Source organism: Melanostigma gelatinosum (assembly GCF_949748355.1).
Source record: "Melanostigma gelatinosum genome assembly, chromosome: 3".
In the NCBI taxonomy this organism is placed as follows: domain Eukaryota; kingdom Metazoa; phylum Chordata; class Actinopteri; order Perciformes; family Zoarcidae; genus Melanostigma; species Melanostigma gelatinosum.
In genome coordinates this window covers 23,166,129-23,188,182 of record NC_136636.1, presented here as the reverse complement: position 1 = coordinate 23,188,182, position 22,054 = coordinate 23,166,129, and the positions used below count along the sequence as shown (strand labels likewise).

General features: G+C 44.2%; 2 protein-coding genes across 5 annotated transcripts; both read left to right on the top strand.

The window, feature by feature from the left end:
• The first annotated feature begins 273 nt into the window (after positions 1 to 273).
• Positions 274 to 6,510, top strand: sh2d5 (SH2 domain containing 5). Of its 4 annotated transcripts, none has more exons than XM_079297018.1 (10): positions 274 to 381; positions 1,088 to 1,153; positions 1,250 to 1,330; positions 1,433 to 1,507; positions 1,605 to 1,751; positions 1,928 to 2,128; positions 2,234 to 2,414; positions 2,858 to 2,963; positions 3,062 to 3,221; positions 5,658 to 6,510. In XM_079297018.1, the coding sequence occupies exons 2-10, from the start codon at positions 1,103 to 1,105 to the stop codon at positions 5,862 to 5,864; spliced, it is 1,209 nt and encodes a 402-aa protein (XP_079153144.1). In that variant the 5' UTR covers positions 274 to 381; positions 1,088 to 1,102; the 3' UTR covers positions 5,865 to 6,510. The 4 variants fall into 4 exon arrangements, with proteins under 4 accessions (XP_079153144.1, XP_079153142.1, XP_079153145.1 ...); XM_079297016.1 differs by having other exon boundaries at positions 2,231 to 2,414; XM_079297019.1 differs by having other exon boundaries at positions 2,231 to 2,414; positions 3,088 to 3,221; positions 5,658 to 5,796.
• An 874-nt stretch (positions 6,511 to 7,384) lies between these two features.
• kif17 (kinesin family member 17) lies at positions 7,385 to 21,794 on the top strand (the record flags this gene model as incomplete). Its single annotated transcript, XM_079296606.1, has 15 exons — positions 7,385 to 7,615; positions 7,871 to 8,017; positions 8,220 to 8,321; positions 8,598 to 8,787; positions 9,576 to 10,028; positions 10,194 to 10,288; positions 10,391 to 10,586; positions 11,105 to 11,135; positions 11,614 to 11,842; positions 12,112 to 12,370; positions 12,493 to 12,554; positions 12,641 to 12,764; positions 13,267 to 13,404; positions 15,060 to 15,159; positions 19,777 to 21,794. The coding sequence occupies 14 exons, from the start codon at positions 7,385 to 7,387 to the stop codon at positions 15,137 to 15,139; spliced, it is 2,337 nt and encodes a 778-aa protein (XP_079152732.1). The 3' UTR covers positions 15,140 to 15,159; positions 19,777 to 21,794.
• Positions 21,795 to 22,054: the final 260 nt, after the last annotated feature.

The window sequence follows — 22,054 nt, the reverse complement described above, 5'->3', positions numbered from 1 at the left end:
ACATGTAGGTAGTACAAACACATTCACAAACAATAAATACGATTAAAGAAAAATAAAGAGAAGAAGGAGGAATGTCTGGAGCTGGAACAAAAAAAAGGTGGGAGAGGGAGGAGTGAGTCAACGCGTTATCTTCCGCTGACTTTTATATTTTAGGGCCCGACGTGTTCATAGCCCCCCCCCCCCCTCCTCCTCCCCCTCCCTCCCCGGGTTTCTTCCCCTCGAGCCCCGCCTCGGGCACCAGCAGCACACCTGGACCACCACGGAGCGGCAGCAGGTAAAGGCTGAGGAAGGACGTCGGCGTCAGCGGCTCCGTGTGAAGAGGACGCGGACGGGCAGGAGGAGCTGGCTGTGTGCTGGTGAAAGGCTCTCCGACTCCGAAAAGTGAGTTCCTGCGATTCCAAAGCGTTACAACCTGAGCTCTTATAGTCGCGATACATTCCGGTGCGCTGTCGGCCTACACAAACACACGCACAAACACACACACACACACGCGCGCACAAGGGGCGGAAACGGTGCAAAGGTTTTAGTTCGGGAGAAGTTTCTCATTTGTGGATGTCGTCCCACTGTTGGAAAACGGAGACCTCTTTAGTGAAACAGAACTCGTAACTTTTCCGCGCGTGCTCGCAGCGACTTTGACGCATTTATGGAGCTGATATTAAAAACGAGGCAATGAGCTGCAAAACAAAACGGTACACTGACGCTGTTCTAACGAACACAAATCACAGGTAACACTGCTAAATCACATTCCTCTTCTTGTCATATTACAAGATATAACTTTGGCTTTATTGGACTTTTTTTTTCTCCAAACCTCCTGTAGCACTACACTTGTGATTGTTTGACTTTAGTTTCCGACACGTGTGCATGTTTTGAAAGCGTTTTAAATCAGTTTATTGTTAATCTTGGTGTCCTCTTAAGTAAGGCAAGGCAAGGCAAGTTTATTTGTATAGCACATTTCAACAACAAGGTAATTCAAAGTGCTTCACATAAAACCATTAAAAGCATCAAAACATAAGGCAAAAGAAAAGGAGATTTAAAAACAATTCAGAACATTCATTAAAAGTACTGGATGTGCTGTCTGGTTTCACAGAGAGAGACAGGCAGCATGGGCGAGGCACCGGTCAGAGAAGATGGTACAGTGACGAGATCAGCAGAGGTAACTCCACATGTGATTTCATCTTCTACATTTGGGTCCCCCCCCCCCCCCCACGTGTGTTTGTGCTTTGACTAAACTTTCCTCTTTGCTGTGAAGTACGTGGGCTCATTTCCTGTGGATGACCGCTGCTTGGATGATCAGATAGAGCAACTGCACACTCAGCTGAAGTTCCTCAAAGTGAGTCCTGAGCCTTGACTCATCAGTGTCCCGAATAAAGCATCAGCTTGTAACTGTTGCATTCAGAGTAAGATACAGAATATGTTGTTTGTCTTTGATCAGAGTTGCAAAAGACGGAGGCCTGTATCCCTGAAATTCTCCATCAAAGGTGTGAAAATGTATGACGAGGATGAAACGGTACGCATGAGAACATTCAAACGTTCATGGACATCTTGTGCGTTTGAACCTGGAGCCATCGAAGATGGAAATATGTGTTTGTGGTCTTTGTCTGCAGACTCTCCTGATGGCTCACGCTTTGCGTAGAGTCTCTCTGTCCACCGCCCGGCCCTTCGACGCCCAGTTCGCCTTCGTCTCCCACAACCCGGGCAGCGCTGATGCCCAGCTGTACTGCCACGTCTTTCAAGCCAGGCATTCCAGAGCGGTGAGACGTGACCGATATCACGTTGGGTTTGCTGTCGTCGTATTTCGACAGAAAGTTACAGCTCCAACGTGTCTCGATTTTTTTTTATTTTATTTCTACGTGCAAATCTGGAACATGGCTATGAAATATGTGGGATCAGCACTTGGTTGTAACTGTTTCCACCTCCCCTCCTGTAGGCGCAGTTCCTGAACCTGCTGCTGTGCCGCTGTTTCCAGCTGTGTTACCTGGAGAAGCACCCAGAGGAGGCCGAGGAAGACTCCGTCGGCTCGATGCCTCGTCGTAACCCCTCTCTGCTCAACCACGGCTTCCCTCTCAGCGTCAGCGCCCTGGTCTCCTTCAGAAGAGCCCCTTTCCAGGGCTTGCTGCCGGGGACTAAGGTTTTGAATGTACTTCCTGTACTCTCTCGTACACCATGGCGTTTTTCACCTTAACCCCAGTGCTTCCCCCTACATTTTCTTTCCCCCCGACCGTCTATATAGAAGAATCGAAAGTCCTTCGATGACCTGCACAGCAGCCCCAATGAAGTCTTACCCACCTCCTCCCCCTCGCTGGTGCGAAAGAAAGCCATCCGCACTAAAGCGCTGCGCTCCGGGGCTTACCGCTCCTTCACCTTCACGCCGCTCAAACAGCGCAGCGTTCAGGAGCGACTGAGTGCGTCACAAGGTGGGCCGAGTGTTCACAGAGCGCTTTCAAGAGTCAAAGAGTTGATTAGGTAAAGCAAAGCCCCTCAGTGTTCCGGTGATGGGGAGCCACTCACTGTCTGTTGTGGTGCCAGAGGGTACTTTTTGGGATTTAGACTCATTAATGGTCTGGGCTGACGTGGGTCATTTTATAGATTTTTTTTTTTTTTTAGTTTTATTTGACTTTAAGCTGTAGTGCCTTGAAACACAAGCGTTGTTTTAGCGGTTCTTTAATCACCATTTACTCCTTTTCCATCTCAGTCTTGTTACGTTTAAAGAAAGAACATTTCTGTCACTGAGTTGGGATCACATTTGGATGCTTCCCCACTCAAACACGACTGTTGGAATATCTCCACTCTTTAGACCTCGACTTGGCATGACAACACCTTCTAACTTCACAATGATTTCTCTCTCTGTGTGAATCAGGAGAGGGCACAGACGGAGCGCCGGTGAGGAGATCCCGCACGCCAAGCTTGGCCGAAACCGAGGAAGCGCTGGCTCAGGAAGTGTGGTGTTGGGCTGGTATCGCAACGTGAGCGTCACTTGTGCATTTAACGCCCCTGGCCCTTGTTGTTGTTGTTGTTTTTTCTCTTGGGTTTTCTAACTGCGTGATCTTGTGGTGTATTTCAGTGACAGCAGCTGTTCCCTGCTTGCAGACGATGTTCTGGGATCGTACCTCCTGTGCCCTCATCCGAAAAAACCTCAAAGTGGCTCTCTCATCATTCGCTTCCCCTCTGGCCTGATCACCCACCTCATCGAAAACACCTGCAAAGGGAAATTCCTGCTGGAGGTATAGTTGTTTTGTCAGGATTGAATGCTCTACATCAGGGATTCCCAAAGTGTGGCGCAGCCTCTACGGGGTGCGCGAGAGGAAACATGTAATGGTGTAATAATTAATAATATGAAATATATTTGAAAAAAATGCACTTCAGCTCCTACCGCCAGACTGTATTTTACGTACACACTAGCTATTGTATTCATACATACAGAGAGAGAGAGAGAGGTCTGAAGCCCTCTTATTTACGTCGCCACTTGAACACCAAGCATGCCAGTGCAAATCAAAAGCCCCTTAATGTTTATATCGAAATCGGAGGAGTTACAAAACAACTGGAGTCTCATTCATGTGTTGGGTCTGTAAAACACGCACTACGGGCTTCATATCTGGTTACAGAATAGCAAGAAAGGGGCTACCGCACACAATCGCCGAAGACGTGAGCTTGCCAGCTGCCAAAGCGATGGTGGAATGTATGATTGGAGCGAGAGAAGCAAACAAGTTGGACGTGATCCCGGTGTCCAACAACACTGTGTCGCGCCGCATTGATGCTTTGTCCGAAGACATCCTGGCTACATTAGTCGGTCGCGTGAAGAAGAGTGAGTTTTACTCTCTGCAAGCAGACGAGCCTACAGATCTGGCCAATCTTCTGGTGTACGTCCGTTACCTTTTCGAAGGCACGGTGCAGGAAGATTCTTCGTATTTTTTATCTTGTAAACAAACGCCGCGCGCGAGCAAACTGTTCTCTCGTTGGGCCGATTTTTATGCGCCTATAAATTACATTACAGTCATTTAGCAGGCGCTTTTATCCAAAGCGACTTACAATAAGTGTATTCAACATATTCAAGAAAACTACTCGTCACCAGAAGTCAAAAGTGCATCTCCTCTAAACAATCTAAGAGCAGAAACCAGAGCAGACGTACAGAAACAAACTAGTATGAATACAGTCAGTGGAACAAACTCGTATGAATACAATAAGTGGAACAAACTAGTATGAATACAGTAAGTGGAACAAACTAGTATGAATACAGTAAGTGGAACAAACTCGTATGAATACAGTAAGTGGAACAAACTCGTATGAATACAGTAAGTGGAACAAACTCGTATGAATACAGTAAGTGGAACAAACTAGTATGAATACAATAAGTGGAACAAACTAGTATGAATACAGTAAGTGGAAGAAACTCGTATGAATACAGTAAGTGGAACAAACTCGTATGAATACAGTAAGTGGAACAAACTAGTATGAATACAGTAAGTGGAAGAAACTAGTATGAATACAGTAAGTGGAACAAACTAGTATGAATACAGTAAGTGGAACAAACTCGTATGAATACAGTAAGTGGAACAAACTCGTATGAATACAGTCAGTGGAACAAACTAGTATGAATACAGTAAGTGGAACAAACTCGTATGAATACAGTCAGTGGAACAAACTCGTATGAATACAGTCAGTGGAACAAACTAGTATGAATACAGTCAGTGGAACAAACTCGTATGAATACAGTCAGTGGAACAAACTAGTATGAATACAGTCAGTGGAACAAACTAGTATGAACACAGTAAGTGGAACAAACTAGTATGAACACAGTAAGTGGAACAAACTAGTATGAATACAGTAAGTGGAACAAACTCGTATTAATACAGTAAGTGGAACAAACTCGTATGAATACAGTAAGTGGAACAAACTCGTATGAATACAGTAAGTGGAACAAACTAGTATGAATACAATAAGTGGAACAAACTAGTATGAATACAGTAAGTGGAACAAACTAGTATGAATACAGTAAGTGGAACAAACTCGTATGAATACAGTAAGTGGAACAAACTAGTATGAATACAATAACCCGGTGAACCCGGTCGGGATGTAGAAGGGGGTGCGTGGCCTAAAATGTTTGGGAGCCGCTGCCCTACATGATTATTGGCAGAGACGCACTGATGCAGATATTGGTCCGATACTGACTTTTTTAAAATAAGGTTAGTATAGAAGGCATGTACTGTATGTGTATTAAACACCAACATTACCTCACAAGTCTGACTTTCCATACGTTTCCTCTTGGATGAATTGAAAGTTTGAAATAGTATCATTCCACACAGCTACAGCCAGTGTAGTTATATCTGCCTGCTTCAATGAGAATGTATCCAGCTTATCTCAAGTGGGGCATCATCAACATTAGATGCAATTTTAAAGAATCTAGCTTGTGGATACATATATCTCTGCAATTCAGTGATTTATTTAAAAACAGAGATCTACAGCGTATTAGGTGTGAGGGTGTTGGAGAGGATAAATAAAATCCCACAAACTCTCCCACTCCACGGAAACCAAAGAACAATGAAGTCATTGTTGGCATTTGATTAAAGTTGTCTCGGCAAACCGATTGTCCTGTGTAACCCCGGTTGCAAACTTTTTTTTGATTTGACAGTATATTTGTTCCTCTTGTTTCTTTGTGGCAGACGTACACCACTGAATTCAGTTCCTTCGCCGAGCTGATCGAACACTACACGGGGACTCGGGGTGAGCTGGCGTGTCTGCTCAGCTGTGCCCGGGTAAACCACTGTTACGAGTGGGAGGAACACGCCAGCCAACAGCCGGCTGTAAAGCCACACAAGAGCCTGAACAAAGCCAGCATTACGAGTACCCGCAGAAAGCACTGGGGTTAAGCCCGGGACACTGGAACTTGTGGATTGCCAACCTCAGACTGAGTGACTCCTTTTATTTTATTTTGCACATATATAATCTCTTACCTTTTTTAAATCACATGTGGTGTTTTTGGGAGGCTTCATTAACTGCATAACTGCACCTATTGTTGGCACTCAGTGTACAAGTCATTTCCTCAAAGGGTACTCTTCTGTAAAGGCATAATATGTTGTGCTTGCTGCTTTTTTTATGCATTTCAATATAAACTTTTTTTTAAGTATTTTTATTTGTGCCTGTAAGGCAGCAGAGGAGTTTATTCGTGTTTTTTTTAAGACGTAAAATGTAACTCTTAGAAACCCTGGAGTGGACTTGATCCCGCGGATTGTTCACAAATATATTTAATCAAATTGTATTATTCCCTGAATTTTAATCTTGCCTCTTGAGAAGGGACATGTTTAAATTATCTGTGTTTTAAAGTCTGTATGAAGTCACAGTTTACTGGTTTTAACTGGTAATGTGTGTTAATATCAGTGCGCAGAGTATATTAAACTGCACGCTGTCGTATGAAATTAGGTCTTGATCATAAGGTTGTATGTGAGATTATTTTCTGGTCCAAAAGTCTTCATTATAACTAATTCGTGTTTTTGTTTTTTTTGCCACATCGTTCCCACATTGGGCCAACAAACAGTTTTCCTGTTGTTCAGCCCTGTTTGAGATTAAACGACAGATGTTCTCTGTTTTCAACCCAAATCCAGCAGAACTGTTGTTTCCATTATTCATGTCTCAGCGTTGCACAACCTCACCTGCAGGTTTGATATTGATGCTACTTGACTCTGCAAATTATTTATGCTGTACACAGTTTCTAAATCCAAGGGCAGAACTCCACATGGGGTTGCTTCATGTGTGAATTGGGTAAAAGGAGATATTTGCTCTGATTTACACAGGTGCTAGTACCTTAGACTGAATAAATGGTGACTCTCCACCTCCAAAAGTTGAACTAGACCGAGTGTCGTTTAGATGGAAGATGAAGTTAGCTAAGCTAGGTGGAGAGGTAAACGGAGACACCATATTCATGAAGGGACTGTTTCTTTATTTTTATACACGACTATATACAACATATGACTGTAGTGATAGGTTACGGTACAAAATATATGCACGGTATTCAGTGACCTCACTCCTTCCTCACCAAAATGGCCGCCTGACTGTCCCTCGACGGTTGTTTATGGTTACTAAGCAACTTCATACCGCGGTCGGGACGTTACCTGACCAGTACAATGTCTCCACCGTGTCTGGGAGAGACGCCAACTGTTTGTAAATTAACTTTGAGGATTTCCATACACGTTTGAAGTCTCCTGGTAGTCGGCTGTCCGGACGTTAACCGGTACGTGAACTGTTAATCAGCCGTTAGTCGGCAGCGTTTGTCATCTGATTATTCGCTAATGAGGATCCTGCTCCTGTATTTATGAAGCGGAATTAAACACGTCAACCTTTATTTCATCCGCAATGTCCTGCACAAGCCGACTGCTGTGAAGTGCATGTTGACATGGGGTCCGAGTCGGTGAAGGTGGTGGTCCGGTGCAGGCCCCTGAACGACAGGGAGAGGGCTCTGGGCTCGGACACGGTGCTGTCAATAGACCTGCACCGCTGCCAGTGCTTCATACAGAAGCCCGGGGCGGCGGACGAGCCGCCCAAACAGTTCACCTTTGATGGCACCTACTTCATCGATCAAACCACCGAGCAGATGTACAACGAGATTGCCTATCCTTTGGTCGAGGTAAGCTCCTGGAGACACTTTTGATTTGTTTGTGTTGCTGTCGGTACCGACACGCAGCAGCAGTCTTGAGCTCCAGGTGATCCAAGCTGGTCACTGGACACCCTCAGTCCAGCAGCAGCATCGCTTATTGCTGAAGACTGCAGACATCAGTCTTTACTGACCAGCCTGCTGTCAGTCACTCACAGAGGTCAGCACTTTGTTGGTCCTTTTTAAAGGACCCTCGTGCATTAATGCCACATTTGTTGTTTTTTACAGGGCGTCACTGAGGGATACAATGGAACAATCTTTGCCTATGGACAAACTGGAAGTGGGAAGTCTTTCACCATGCAGGGAGTGTCCGATCCTGCAGCCCAGAGGGGGGTCGTTCCACGAGCCTTTGAGCACATCTTTGAGAGTATTCAGGTTACCGTAGTTAAATTAACAACACAATCCGATTTATGCATTCAGAAGTTTCATGCAAAAGTATCTGTCAGTGCACGTGCTTCTTGTGTCGGGATGATATGCATGCTTGGTTCAGTCTTGCGGTTCTGGTCTCTGTCCAGGCTTGTCTAAGCTCTGCGTGCTCAGAGACAATGGTTTTATGTTCTTGTTTTGTGCAAGCTAGTGTGCAGAAAATACCAAATTCCTGGTGAGGGCCTCCTACCTGGAGATTTACAATGAAGAAATCCGAGACCTCTTGGGCAGTGACACCAAACAGAGATTGGAGGTTCGTCTCTTAAATCTCTGCTGTTTTAAATAACAAAACAACCGGCAACACTGTGTGACGTCATAAGCCAAACATGATTCGTGTTCTCTGGCAAGTACAGTCATTATGAAACTTGTTTCTCAGACTCTTCTCTGACAGCGAACACTGCGCTGCTTGTGTTGCGTGGACAAGTTGCCACGGTGACGTCAACTCACGGTGCTTACATGGCTTCTTTGAAGGGCAAGGTGTTTGCACACAAGGTGATTTTAGTTTTTTGTGTGGTTGATGAATGCGCAGCTGAAGGAGCATCCAGAGCATGGGGTGTATGCGCGGGACCTCTCCGTGCACACTGTGCACAGCGTGGGGGAGTGCGAGAGAATCATAGCGCGAGGGGGGCGGAGCCGGGCAGTGGGCTACACGCTGATGAACAAGGACTCCTCACGCTCGCACTCCATCTTCACCATCCGTTTGGAGATCTGCAACACAGGTGAACACACACACACACACACTAGCTGTAACATTGACGTGTGCTTGTAGGAACATGTGAGCCTACCAGCTGCTCAGTATTAAGAGTAAGATGTCAACAAGCTGTTGTGCTTCAGTGTCTTTCAAGAGTTATTTCTTGAGCCATCTTTTTCTTCTTTTTTTTTTCTGCATCTACTTTTCACAGAATTCATATTTTGACCTGAATGCCTTGTTCAGAAAGATCATAAATATGTTGCTTTCAAAAGAATGTGGACAATGAAAGACAAAAAACATTAAATAGCCGCATTGCATTTTAGCCAGAAAGCCAACATGTTTGAGAACAAAGAAACACAATTTGCTTCATGGCCTTATTGCATTTGTCTTTATTTGCCTCTTGTATTCTTAGCAAAACGGTACAAAAAATAGCTTAACGATGACTTACTCGGTAGTGTTCAAGTGATAAAGGTTTGTCGTGTCCGGAATGCAGCTGCAATAAGTTGCAGCTCCGTCTCCACATCGATAGATTTTTCCTTATAATTTAAATGTCTTGCAAAAATGCTGCTCAGTTATACAAAGAATAAGAAAAAACATGGCTAACCACTTTGAGAGTTGAGTCAGGACTTTTTAATTCATAGTACACATAGAGATGACACTTTAAAACAGGTCAACAAATAATTATGAAAAAATCACAGATAATTACGGCTGAAAATATAACAATAAGCATGTTACACAGAGAACTAATGACTAATATAAATAGAGAGGGCAGCTATGTTTTGTATCAACATTCTCTTTGTCACCGCACACTCTCAGATGCAGACGGCCAGGATCGTCTACGAGCAGGTAAACTCAACCTAGTTGACCTGGCAGGAAGTGAGCGTCAGTCTAAGACCGGTGCTACAGGTGAGCGACTCCGCGAGGCCACTAAGATCAACCTCTCCCTCTCGGCCCTGGGCAACGTCATCTCGGCTCTGGTGGACGGACGCTCCAAACACATCCCCTACCGGGACTCCAAGCTGACCCGACTGCTGCAGGACTCTCTGGGAGGAAACACGCGCACCTTGATGATCGCCTGTCTCTCGCCCGCCGACAACAACTATGAGGAAAGCCTGAGCACGCTGCGCTATGCCAACCGGGCCAAGAGCATCCAGAACAGGCCTCGTATCAATGAGGACCCGAAGGATGCTCTGCTCAGAGAGTATCAGGAGGAGATCAAGAATTTGCGGGCCCTCATCTCAGGCCAGCTGGGCACCGCTGACTTTGCGTGTGAGTGATATATTCTGTAGCTAGCCTGAAACAACATATTTGTATTTGATGATTGCCATAAGATTTAAATGCAGACGGTGAAATATGTTTCATTTGCTTCTTTGTTGACCGTTTCTTTTTTAATTACTTGTTTGGCTGAAAAACAAACTTGTGTTTATCACGCAGCTCTGCTGGCTGGTCAGTTGTTTGAGGCATCCCCCGCTGTTCCTCCAAGGCCACAATCCAGCAACACAGAAGCCGAGAAGGAGAAGATTAAAGAGGCAACTGCAGGCCGTTCCCACACCAATATATCACGTCGCAGCTCCACATGCTTCGTGTAAGAACCAGGTGATTCATGGGACTGTATTCTGCTCTCGCCACAGGAGTACGAAGTGAGGCTGGCCAAGTTGCAGGCTGAGTACAATGCAGAGCAGGAGTCCAAAGCAAAGCTGCAGGAGGACATTGCCGCCCTGCGTTCCTCCTGTGACTCCAAGCTGTCCAATCTGGAAAAGGCTCGAGCCAGCAGGGGGAGCTCTGTCCCAAAGGATGAAAGCAGAAAATCATCCCCCAAAGAACCATGTAACTAGTTTTAACATGTGTTTTAATGCTCACCAGCCTGTCAAAAAGCTTGAGTGACTCAACGCTCCTGACAAAGTCTGAACAAAAACTGAACATTAGCAACGTTGTTGTACGTGATTGCATTGTTCATCAAGAGTTCTTTCAATTGTGTCCACTTCCTGTATTGCTTCTCAGCGTCAGTGAGATCTCGCTGTATGACAGAGGATGCGGAGGAAGAGCTCCTCCACAACACTGGTCCCATGTGCCACAATACAAGTGGAGAAACCTCCCTAACCCAGGTACTGTCCACTAGCACCTTCCATCATTTCAACAAATCAACATTATAGTTCCCAAATGAGAGATCTACCACTTCAGAAAAAAAGAAAACCCAGCTTGAAATGATTGCTGGCATGAAAATAGAACTATGGATTATTAGAAACTCAAAGGGTATTATTTCCTCATGTTGGTGAGCCAGCCTGCTGTACCAGCAGTCGGTGTCCAAAAAAGCCCGGACGGATGCTCACCTGACGTCCCTGCAGGGCCTCCGGACCAGCAACACGTCCTGGAAAGGTACGTAGGCACACATTTTATACACACGACCAACCATCAGCACTTCTTACACTTCATGATAAAGGTATTTCTACATCATGTCTACATCAAGATGAGGAGCACGGAGTCATAATAGTCCGGCACGTTATTTTATGCTTTCCTATAATGGCCCATATTAGTTATTGCAGATCCATATCCTGTGTTGGCTATTATGTAACAAGAAATTGCAGTAGAGAAATGCCAAACAAGGTTTGAGGTCATTTAGAAACACTGTCACTATTAAATAGTTTGTCAACTAGAGAGCAAGTTTAAAAACTCACGCTCAGTACGGTTTCAGTATGTGATCACAATTGAACAAAAACAAAGTTTTGTTTTTTTAAAGTTTTTTTTTATGATTGTTTATCTATGTTCCCCGTATGTTTTTACTCCCAAATATTGATACCAGTTTCATCCTCAAAACCCCAGTATCAGTCATTCCCGTTCATCCGTCTCTCCCCAGACTGCAGCAGCTGGAACAGGAGGTGGTTGGAGGAGAGCAGGCCCGGAACAAAGAGCTGAAGCAGAGACAGAGGCAGAGGAAGAACCTCGCCGACCAGAGAAAAGTCCATCTTATCTGCGCTCTGTCAGAGAACAGCGAGGACAGTGAAAATGTGCTGTTGAACGTCTACAACTCCATCCAGGAAGAGGTCCACGCCAAAAGCCAAATGCTGGTCAAGGTCCAGGGCAAGGTGGGTCCCAGCGGCTGCAGGACAAACGTAACGGGTTCTTTGGGACATGCAGTGGGTTTGGAGCAATGTTTAACAACTGGCTTCAGGGTCTGCGGTGCAAAACTCCACCCGCGTTAGTGTTTACTTAACACCCAAATCTTTCAAGCTGAGCACCAAATGATGCTGGATAATGTCAAATCAACTTTGCAGAGTCTCGCATCGCTTTTTGATGTTGAGACGATGTGCTCTCTGCCATTCAACTGTGAAACCACATCCACCTGTTGTGACAGCTGAGAGCAGCCAAACTGGAGATCCGTGACCTGCAGGCAGAGTTCGAGGTGGAGAGGGACGACTACCTGGCAACGATCCGGCGGCTGGAGCGGGAGGGCCAGTTACTGCACAGCCTGCTGGAGCGCATGGTGCCGCTGGTGCGCCGTGACTGCAACTACAGCAACCTGGAACGCTTGAAGAAAGAAGCTGTCTGGGATGAAGACGGCGCCGCCTGGAGGCTGCCCGACGTTACGGTGCAGAAAACAACACTCCCGTCAGGTGCGAAGTGTGAAGGAAGGCATCATCCGTTTTGAGTGATGCTGTGGCTTGTGAGTGTAAATATACGTGTTTCACAGAATCTCCCCCTTTAAATATCCTCCGGCTTTCATTCTCTCTCACAGCTGTGGCTCCGAAACCTTCAGCTGGCAGAGGTTCAGCTGCTGACGCTGGAGAGCAATTCATGGTGGGTTTCTGTGTTTATGGGCCACGCGTCATCTCACACACACTGAAACACTATCACGGAGCCTGAACCTCCTGTTTGTTTTTAAGCAGGTGGAGGAGGACCGGTACAAGGAGATGCTGGACCGTCGTGACAGTGACAACATCGCCAGCAGCTACTTCAAGTCAAAGAGAGCGAGCCAACTGCTGGGACGCGAAGCTACCAAGGGACACGGTAAGACAAAGACGACAAATGATAATTACATGTCAACGTTTGCTTATCTAATTAGCTTTGTTGCAGATTGACGTCATTTCACTCTCACTGTGCTGAATCAGCAGGTTGTCATCATTGTGTGTGTGTTTTTGGTCTTTCTTTGAATTTATTTGAGGTGGAGCAATTAACCATGCCAAGATCATAAAGATGTAAACAATGCTACGGAAGTAATTATGCTTAAATTGTAGATAGTTGCTGTCACAGTGCTGAACCAATTTACATTTCGGCGTTTACCCATTGTACATTGGTTAAGATAAGATATGATGTACTTTATTTGTCTTGGGCTCCAAGCTGCTGCATCACACACAATCCACATGCACGCGTAGAACATATATCATACATACACTCATGCATGAACATGTCTTCAATAGTTATGAATAATAAAACCAGGTGTGATCAACCCAGATGATAAATATTCAGGTCACTCTGGTTTTTCCCTTCTGACGGAGCTCTTGTCCCACAGCCGTCCACTCTCCTCCCCTGGTTAACGGGACGGCCCACCTCGCTGCGAGCGGTTCCACCACGAACCCGCCCGTCGGCACAGACTCCGCCCTGCCACGCCCCTTCCGCCTGCAGTCGCTGGGCGTCCCAGTGTCCAACGGTAAGGCGAGGCGCAAAAAAAGCAAATCTCACATCCATAACGAGGGGATATGAAAAAAAAGGCCGTTCCCATCCCCTAAAATACTTTATTTTTGGACTCAAAAGATTGTATCGACCGTGGAAGCTCACATACACTATATATTAAATATGTAATGTTTCGAACTCCTGCTAACCAGAAATGTTTCGGCACATTTTCTTGACATTGGCTCCGGGTGTCACGGGTTTTCAATCACATTTTGAACGTTTGCTTTGGACATAATGCTACCTACACAATGATGCTACTCGTGAAGTTTTTTGCACTGTACCTAAAAACGTGTGATTTCTGCACTGTGAGACTCAAAGTCCAGCTCCTATAATATTTAACTTCTAATGTGTTGCGCCGTTGCTGATTTGTAAACCACCGTTTCAACCTGTTCCTTATCTAACTTCCAACATTCTTGCTGCTGAACAGATCAAATAAAAGGAATGAATTCATCCACATCATGGCTAGTTTCATTCATGGCTTGTTGATTGTGTTGTGAACTGCAAACACAGATAAGATCTCAGTCAGCAACACGTCAGACCAGTTTGCTGTGTCTCACTGTCATGAATAGGCATGGGGGGGGGGGCTGTTGTCAAGGCAGCAGCGTCGACAGGTAGTAGACGGTGATCTCATGTTTCATACTGTGTGACCTCTGGGGTCAGCATTGTGGATTTTGGTGTGATTGTACTTCACCCTAATAAAGATGAGCGAACCATTCATTTATTCCTCAAGCAAATCTCCAAGCTGCTTTTGATGCAGATGTCCAAATATTGCCATGGATAATGTTGAGAAAATTAGCTTATATACAGCTTAATCAGCAGCTAGTTTATATGCAGCTTTAAGTAGCAACTAGCTTATATACAGTTTAATTAACAGCTAGCTTATATGCAGCTTTAAGTAGCAATTGACTTATATACAGTTTAATTAATCACTAGCATATTTGTAGTTTTAATAACCATTAGTTTATATACAGCTCTATTAATCACTTATACAGTGCTCACAACACAGCAAGGCCAGAGAGAAGCAGGTGAAAGGTTACTTATTTAACTGCGTCACAAGAAACAGGACGCCATCTTTAGAGAAGATAAGAAAGAGACAATGAGACAGTGAGGGCCACCGCCCCAGCTGAGCCCGGCTCTTCATACACACTCCTTCATAGGACCTCTCGCATGGAACTCCTCACTCACACTGATGGAAACCAACGCCTACTGGGAGGGGCCAAGGTGGATGGACATCCACGGCTTCCATCCAGGTGCCATAACGTACAAACGTGCCACGCCTGCATCTTTGACTTTGGCCAATGTGTAGCAAGGGGTGGAACCCCTATATTAAGTTTCACGCTGATGTGTTGAAGCGTGTCTCATGGTGAATCTCTGCGAAGTTCATCCATTAGCACCCAAGCTTGTTTGATGGCTGGGCTGAATAACTCATAACTCTGTTGATAAATAAATCTATTGCTTTGATTTAAACTATACGCCTCTGAGAGCTTCTGTTTCATTCTTAAACCTGCTCTAAGTGTGAAAGACAGCTACAACAACACTTTTTTTCACAACAATTTGGTGACCCCGACGTGATAGATATGATACGGAGCTTCAGGTTGGAATGTTAACAGACCTCTCTATTTGTGATTCCAGATAACGGCACATCTCTCCCCCTGAGGCTGGGAACCGATAATTGCCATCGGAGCGAGCTTGCAGTTCGGGAGACAGTCTGATTGTGCCGGCACATCTCAAGGTGAGCAGAAACCTATTTAACTGAATTCTGCGTATTGTATTATAGTCATAAAACTAAATTAAATCCGACTGTCCGAACTGTAAGTATTGCATAGTCATTAAAAGTATTGTAAAGATTAAAAACACAGCAGCAGGGTTGTTCAGCCCAGCATTTGGGGTTTTTTGTACATATGCGTGCTTGTACATATGCGTGAATGGGTCCAGCAGAAGACGTTAGATAAAAGGCGAAAAATGACGTTTTTAGTGGCAGCGTAGAGTGAAGTAGTGTGAGACGCGGTCGCGCGCCTCTTCTTTCGCGGTCACGCGCCTCGCTTGAAGCGCTCAAATTCCTGCCACAAATAAAGCGTAATCTTTAACGTAATTATAGGACGTCTTGGACTACGAAGAAATTGCATAACATGACGGGGATATATGTATATGTTATTGATGTCATTGATAAACTGTATTGAGAAAAAGTGACTGCGGAATACCCGTATTAAGAGCATCGAGTCTTCGGACATTAACTCGTGAGTAGCGATCCAGTGAAAAATAATGTTACTTTGCTTAAAGTTTCCTCGACGGAGTTTCTGGACGAGAGCACAGAAGTTGATTATATCGGTGTGTTGTTAATGACGGACGAGATTAATGAAAATGGCCAGAACGTGTACAGGTCCAGAGATGACCTAGGATAAAAAGCAGTTAAATTGTATTGTAGACGTGCTACCCTGATGGAGTAGTGGTTAAAATAACGGTCTTCGACGCGGTAGGCCCGGGATCGGATCCCGGCTGTAACATTGTTTTTGACAATAAGCAGCGGCCGTGTGATGTATTAAAGAGCAGCGCTCTTTGATATGTGTGTAGGATAGGGACAGAATTGATTATAATTTGACTGATTGTTTGCTGAAAAAGCATTTGTTTTTCATTTGTATCGTGGTCGAGAGGTCAGCGGTACACAGTCTGTTTGATGAGGTTGAGAAAAAGAAATTGCTGTTGGAATATAAAATAGTGTGTCTAAAAGCTGCGCTTCTGACTGATTTATATTTAAAGAGACAGCCGTGTATGTTCTAATGTGAGTTCATTGTTTCACTGCATTTGTAAAGATATTAATTACATTCTAGACCGTATTTGTGAATTGTGCGCATTTCAGATGTGGTTTTAATTGGTGTTTATCATTTTGTACTGTGTTTGTTTGCTGAGAAGCAGTTTGCTTAGTTTGAGAAAAAGAACTGTCCATCTCCTTTGAAGACAGCGCGCTTGTGACTTATTTAACTTCAGAAAATGGCAGTGCCTGTTTTAATTTGTGTTTATGATTTTACTTCAGAGAATGGCAGTGTACGTTTTGAGCTTGTGTTTATGCTTTGCCTTCAGAGACACAAGAGCATGTTTTAACTGTGTTTATTAGTTGCCTACAGAGAGCTAATGCTGAGCTGTACCTTTTAATTTTTGTTTATTTGTTTGACTGTATTTGTAAAGATATTCCTTTACCGTATTTGTGATCTCTGCGCATTTTAAAAATGGCAGTGTGTTGCAATTTTGTTTGAATGAAAGTGAATGTTTGAAGCGTACATATGAGAGAGAGACAGCTGAAAGCTACAGTCAAGTTGTTTCAGATGTCCGTGTGCTTATCAAATCATATGCTGAGGTTTTGAGATGTGTGGCAACATGTTCGTGCGTTGTTTCAAAGTTTGGTGTCTAGAGCAGGAAAAACACACATTATACACGGGTGTTGCATTCACACACACACATAAATCACTAGAATATGCTGAGAGACAGCTGAGGGTTAATATAAGTGTCAGTTTTACTGGCGTAGTTAAATTTATTGGAAAATTGTGTTCCTTAGGGATCGTTAGCAAAGTGTAATGCGGAAACACAGCAGTCCAGGAATGCTACCAGGAAGAAAAAAAAAAAAAAGTTTTAAAGCTAATACACAGCTTCTATTGTTCCAGCCAGACAGTCGCTAAAAGTATGAATATACAAGGTTAACAGCTGCTACAAATCTTCTATTCATTTAGTCAAGACAGGCGCTGGGAAAATTAGGGAGGGTTTGACTATTCCTGATAAGAAAGAACAGTGCGGCCTTAGATTGTGTCCACTTACAAAGACAGTTAGCGGAAGATATTTAAAAAGGTGGGGGCAAGGTTGTCTCTCTCTGCCTTATAAAACATTTAGTTACATCCATTGCATGTGTAATTAAAACATAGACGTTCACACCTAGCAGGGGTATAAAGGGGGAGTTATAAATAAAATATATTCATACACTGTTAAATAATATGCGTTATACTTGTAAAGCTATATTGCGGAGTTGTGAGGTCACTGTATGAAGGTTTAAAACGCCGAGAGGAGCACTCCGTCATCCTTTCGTACGACAGGAAAAGATCAGTGACCCTGAAAGTCACGCTTGCTAAAACCATCAGATTAGGGCAGAAAACTGCCATCTTAACGCAGGAACAGAGTGTTCTGCTTATCTATCCACACAGAGACTTCGAAATATGTTTAGAACATTACTGTTTTCGTCTTCTTCACCCTAAGTGTTAATAATAAAATAGATCAGCATTTCACACACACACATACCAGAGAAAGCAAGGTTGTGAACGAGGGCCAGTGTGAATTCAGAGAGCAAACATGTCAATTGAAGGCATAAGAGGAGGTTTGGCTCCCTCTGCTGGCACTTCACAACCTGGGAAGAAAAAAGAAAAACATTTGACATGCAATTTGGCTTTTCTGTGGCCACTCCAAGAACTGCAACAGGAACAGTGGATAGGAGCTTTGGCTCCATCATGTGGACATTTGGGAATACTGATTTCAGACTTTCTATTGATTATTGCAGAGAGGGACATCATGGCTGCGAAATACACCTCTTGTCTGTGCAACTTGGAGAATGATGTCCAGGATCAGAGCAGGATGAATGGAAGAATCAAACATTGGCCGGTGGAACAACAAGCGTACAAAAGAATGATAAAGAGATGGAAAGATAAAGACATTTGGGATGGAGAACTGCTGAACTGTCCTCTCACTGAAGAGAATCTGCAACAAATAAGTGAAGAACACACTTATGATGAATACAGAGCTGCTGTGGAAAGAACAGATATGGAGCTCGAAGCACTAAAAGTGTCAATACAGCTGGCAAAGCTTGACGTGGCCCCAAAGCCTGCTAAAAAGAAAAAGAAACAGCACGGACGAACTTTCTACTGCTACAACTGTGGAAAACCTGGTCACTATTCACGAGACTGCCGCACGCGTGGTCAACAACAACAAGGCTCACCACATGGAAGAAGAGGAAACTATCAGAGAGAGACAGGCAATCAGCATCCAAGAAGCCAGAATCACGCTGAACAGCAATATCTTTCACATATCTGGCAACAACAGAGACACTGCTGCAACTATTAGCCACAATATCTACGTCATATCCAGTTCCAGACCCACATATTCCCTTAACAGCCCACAGCCACAGACAAAGCATCCTCCATCATGAAACACTCAGCCCCTTTAGTTTGAACACAAGAAACAGAAGATGTGTTCACCATTCTCACGTAGACTCTGTCACATGCATCGGCACTTCAAGAATTGACTATTCATTCCCTTTCCACATAGATGTTTCTGAACAAAAGGAGGGATGTTAATGCAGTTTTGTATCAGAAAGAAGGGGGAGAAAGAGACTATGTTTGGAGCTGCAAGAAAATCGAAAAGAGAAGGAGCTGCATCAAAGAATCCTCCTAAGCAAAGAAATTCACATTCGGAGCTGCAAGAAAATCGAAAATTCAAAAGAATGCACAAAAGCACATATTGTCTATGAAACAGGAGGAATCAATATGGCGTCATCACTACAACAAGGACCAGAATAGCTGCAGGAAACGACATGGCAGATGAAGCGGCTAAAGAAGAAGAGGATACAGACCAAAACAGATGGTTCTGAAAACAGCTATACAAGAGCCAGAAATCACTGAAGAAACACTGATTGAGATACAGAAGAAAGGCACGCACGAAGGAAAGAAAAGAACATTGCAAAGAATGCAAGCACTGTGCCTCTTCTGCGACAAATGCACCACCTGTGGGGATCATAATGTGAAAGAAAAAACCGTACAAAACACCTATGGGCTCTTATCCTGTACCATCAGCCTGCTTCCAAGACATCAGCATGGACTTTACTCATCTTGGTAATGGTTGACAGATTCTCAAAGTGGGTGGAGACAATCCCAACTAAAAGAGAAGACGCACAGACAGTAATGAAGTGGCTGCAGACAGAGCTGATACTCCGATAATGGTTCACATTTCAGTAATAAGCATTTGCAGGAAGTAGATATGGATCAGTGTATCATCCACAGTCACAAGGACTGGTAGAGAGGGCAAATCAGACGCTAAAATCAAACATAGCGAAAACATGTGTAGCATCAAAGCTGACATGGGTTAAAATTTTACCATTGGCTCTAATGGCAGTGAGGAGCGCACAAGGAAATAAGACGCATCTTTCACCACATGAGTTAATGACAGGGAGGCAAATGCCTGGTCCTCCAAGAGACGGTAGTCATATACATAGATATACATAGATCCATAGATGTACATATACTTAGATGTGCAGCAAGTTGAAATGAAGGCATATGTGACTGCATTAATCATTCTCACGGAGGCTCTCTCCAAACAGGTCCAGCGAACCAGTGCAGCTGACCAGGAAAAGGTAAAAATCTCATCCGAGAGGGTGACTGGGTCAGGGTCAAAGTTCATAAGAAAAGTGGACTGACCCCAGGTGGACAGGGCCGTACGAAGTGAAGGAGGTTACTTCACACTCGGTCCAAGTCATAGGTAAAGCAGGAGCACCTTGGCACCACCTGTCACACTGTGCCCCAGCATCTGAGCCGTCCAGACCTCTAGCAGAGGTCCGAGGTAATCTGACGCAAAATGCATAATTTGTTTTGTAATTTGTAATTTGACTTTTCAGCAACCACCAACAGGTGATCCAATTAGCTACAGGACATGGAAACGACAATGTTTGGTTAAATTGAATTGTTGATAATGCTATAAAAACAAAATGGGTGGCTGTATAGCTTGTGCTGCAGCTAGACCAGCTAGGTTCACCGAACCAGCACCACTATATCCTGAATCTGACCCAACAGGATACGCATGCATGACAAATATGACTAAAATGGCTACTCCACTAAATTGCACAACTCTGGCATCCATATTTAAAGTACAAAACCTGACCCAACGCAGACGCAGACATATCTTAGCTAAAAGAGCAACTGCAGTAGGATAGTTCAGTCTGGACAAAGGTCCAACCTACATAGATACAATCAGAGTGAACCAGAGGAGTGCCTAATCAATACAAATTGGTATATCAAATTGCAGTAGGTTTTGAGAGTGTCGCAAGTATTATTCCATGGATAACTGTGAATAAAAATGTTGATCGTATCAATTATGTGCATTACAATGTTCTTCGTTTGGCTAATCATACTAGGGATGCAATAGAGGGTCTGGCTGAGCAGCTGGCCCCACTTCTTTGATTTCTATGCAAAACAAAATGGCTTTGGAGCTTTTGCTCAATGTTTGGAGACCTGTGTTGCACTAACATCCCCAACAATACTGCGCCGGACGGTTCAGTCACAAAAGCACTGAATAGTCTGAAGGCACTGTCAAAAAGAAATGCAGGAAGCATCAGGTGTGAATAATCCATTTGGAGATTGGATGGAAAACATGTTTGGAAAATGGAAGCACCTGATCTTGTCAATAGCAGTGTCAATGGGTGTGTTCATTGCAATACTGGTCTCATGTGGATGTTGTATAATACCCTGTATTCGTTCTTTGGTTGACCGTCCTATCACCACTGCCCTCTCCAAGGAACCATTACCACCCCCTCCTTATGGAGCTTACCCAGTATGGGAAGAGCAGAACAGCCTGGTAGGGTCAGGAGAGGCAGAGGCAGACACCAGCGTGTGAACAGGGCAGGAAGGTAAAGAAAGTGACGTCCTTCAGACGTCAAGAGAGGGATTTGTTGAGAAAATTAGCTTATATACAGCTTAATCAGCAGCTAGTTTATATGCAGCTTTAAGTAGCAACTAGCTTATATACAGTTTAATTAACAGCTAGCTTATATGCAGCTTTAAGTAGCAATTGACTTATATACAGTTTAATTAATCACTAGCATATTTGTAGTTTTAATAACCATTAGTTTATATACAGCTCTATTAATCACTTATACAGTGCTCACAACACAGCAAGGCCAGAGAGAAGCAGGTGAAAGGTTACTTATTTAACTGCGTCACAAGAAACAGGACGCCATCTTTAGAGAAGATAAGAAAGAGACAATGAGACAGTGAGGGCCACCGCCCCAGCTGAGCCCGGCTCTTCATACACACTCCTTCATAGGACCTCTCGCATGGAACTCCTCACTCACACTGATGGAAACCAACGCCTACTGGGAGGGGCCAAGGTGGATGGACATCCACGGCTTCCATCCAGGTGCCATAACGTACAAACGTGCCACGCCTGCATCTTTGACTTTGGCCAATGTGTAGCAAGGGGTGGAACCCCTATATTAAGTTTCACGCTGATGTGTTGAAGCGTGTCTCATGGTGAATCTCTGCGAAGTTCATCCATTAGCACCCAAGCTTGTTTGATGGCTGGGCTGAATAACTCATAACTCTGTTGATAAATAAATCTATTGCTTTGATTTAAACTATACGCCTCTGAGAGCTTCTGTTTCATTCTTAAACCTGCTCTAAGTGTGAAAGACAGCTACAACAACACTTTTTTTCACAACAATAACAATGCGCTATTTAAAATCGTCTGAGGAGATCTCAGATGCATCTCTACTGATCATCTCAATCCTCTCTGCAGCTCACTTTGCTGTCTGAGTATCGTATTTCTAAAAATGGCTGTGGCCTGATTTCTTCATCCATTGTTTATTAATACTTGACCGGCAGAGA

What these genes read in the sequence shown, in the direction of transcription:
- sh2d5 (XM_079297016.1), top strand. Translation starts at nt 1,103, where the DNA reads ATGGGCGAGGCACCGGTCAGAGAAGATGGTACAGTGACGAGATCAGCA. An exon ending in CTCAGCTGAAGTTCCTCAAA is followed by an intron (nt 1,331 to 1,432) that starts GTGAGTCCTGAG and finishes GTCTTTGATCAG; the next exon opens with AGTTGCAAAAGACGGAGGCC. An exon ending in AAGGGAAATTCCTGCTGGAG is followed by an intron (nt 3,222 to 5,657) that starts GTATAGTTGTTT and finishes TCTTTGTGGCAG; the next exon opens with ACGTACACCACTGAATTCAG.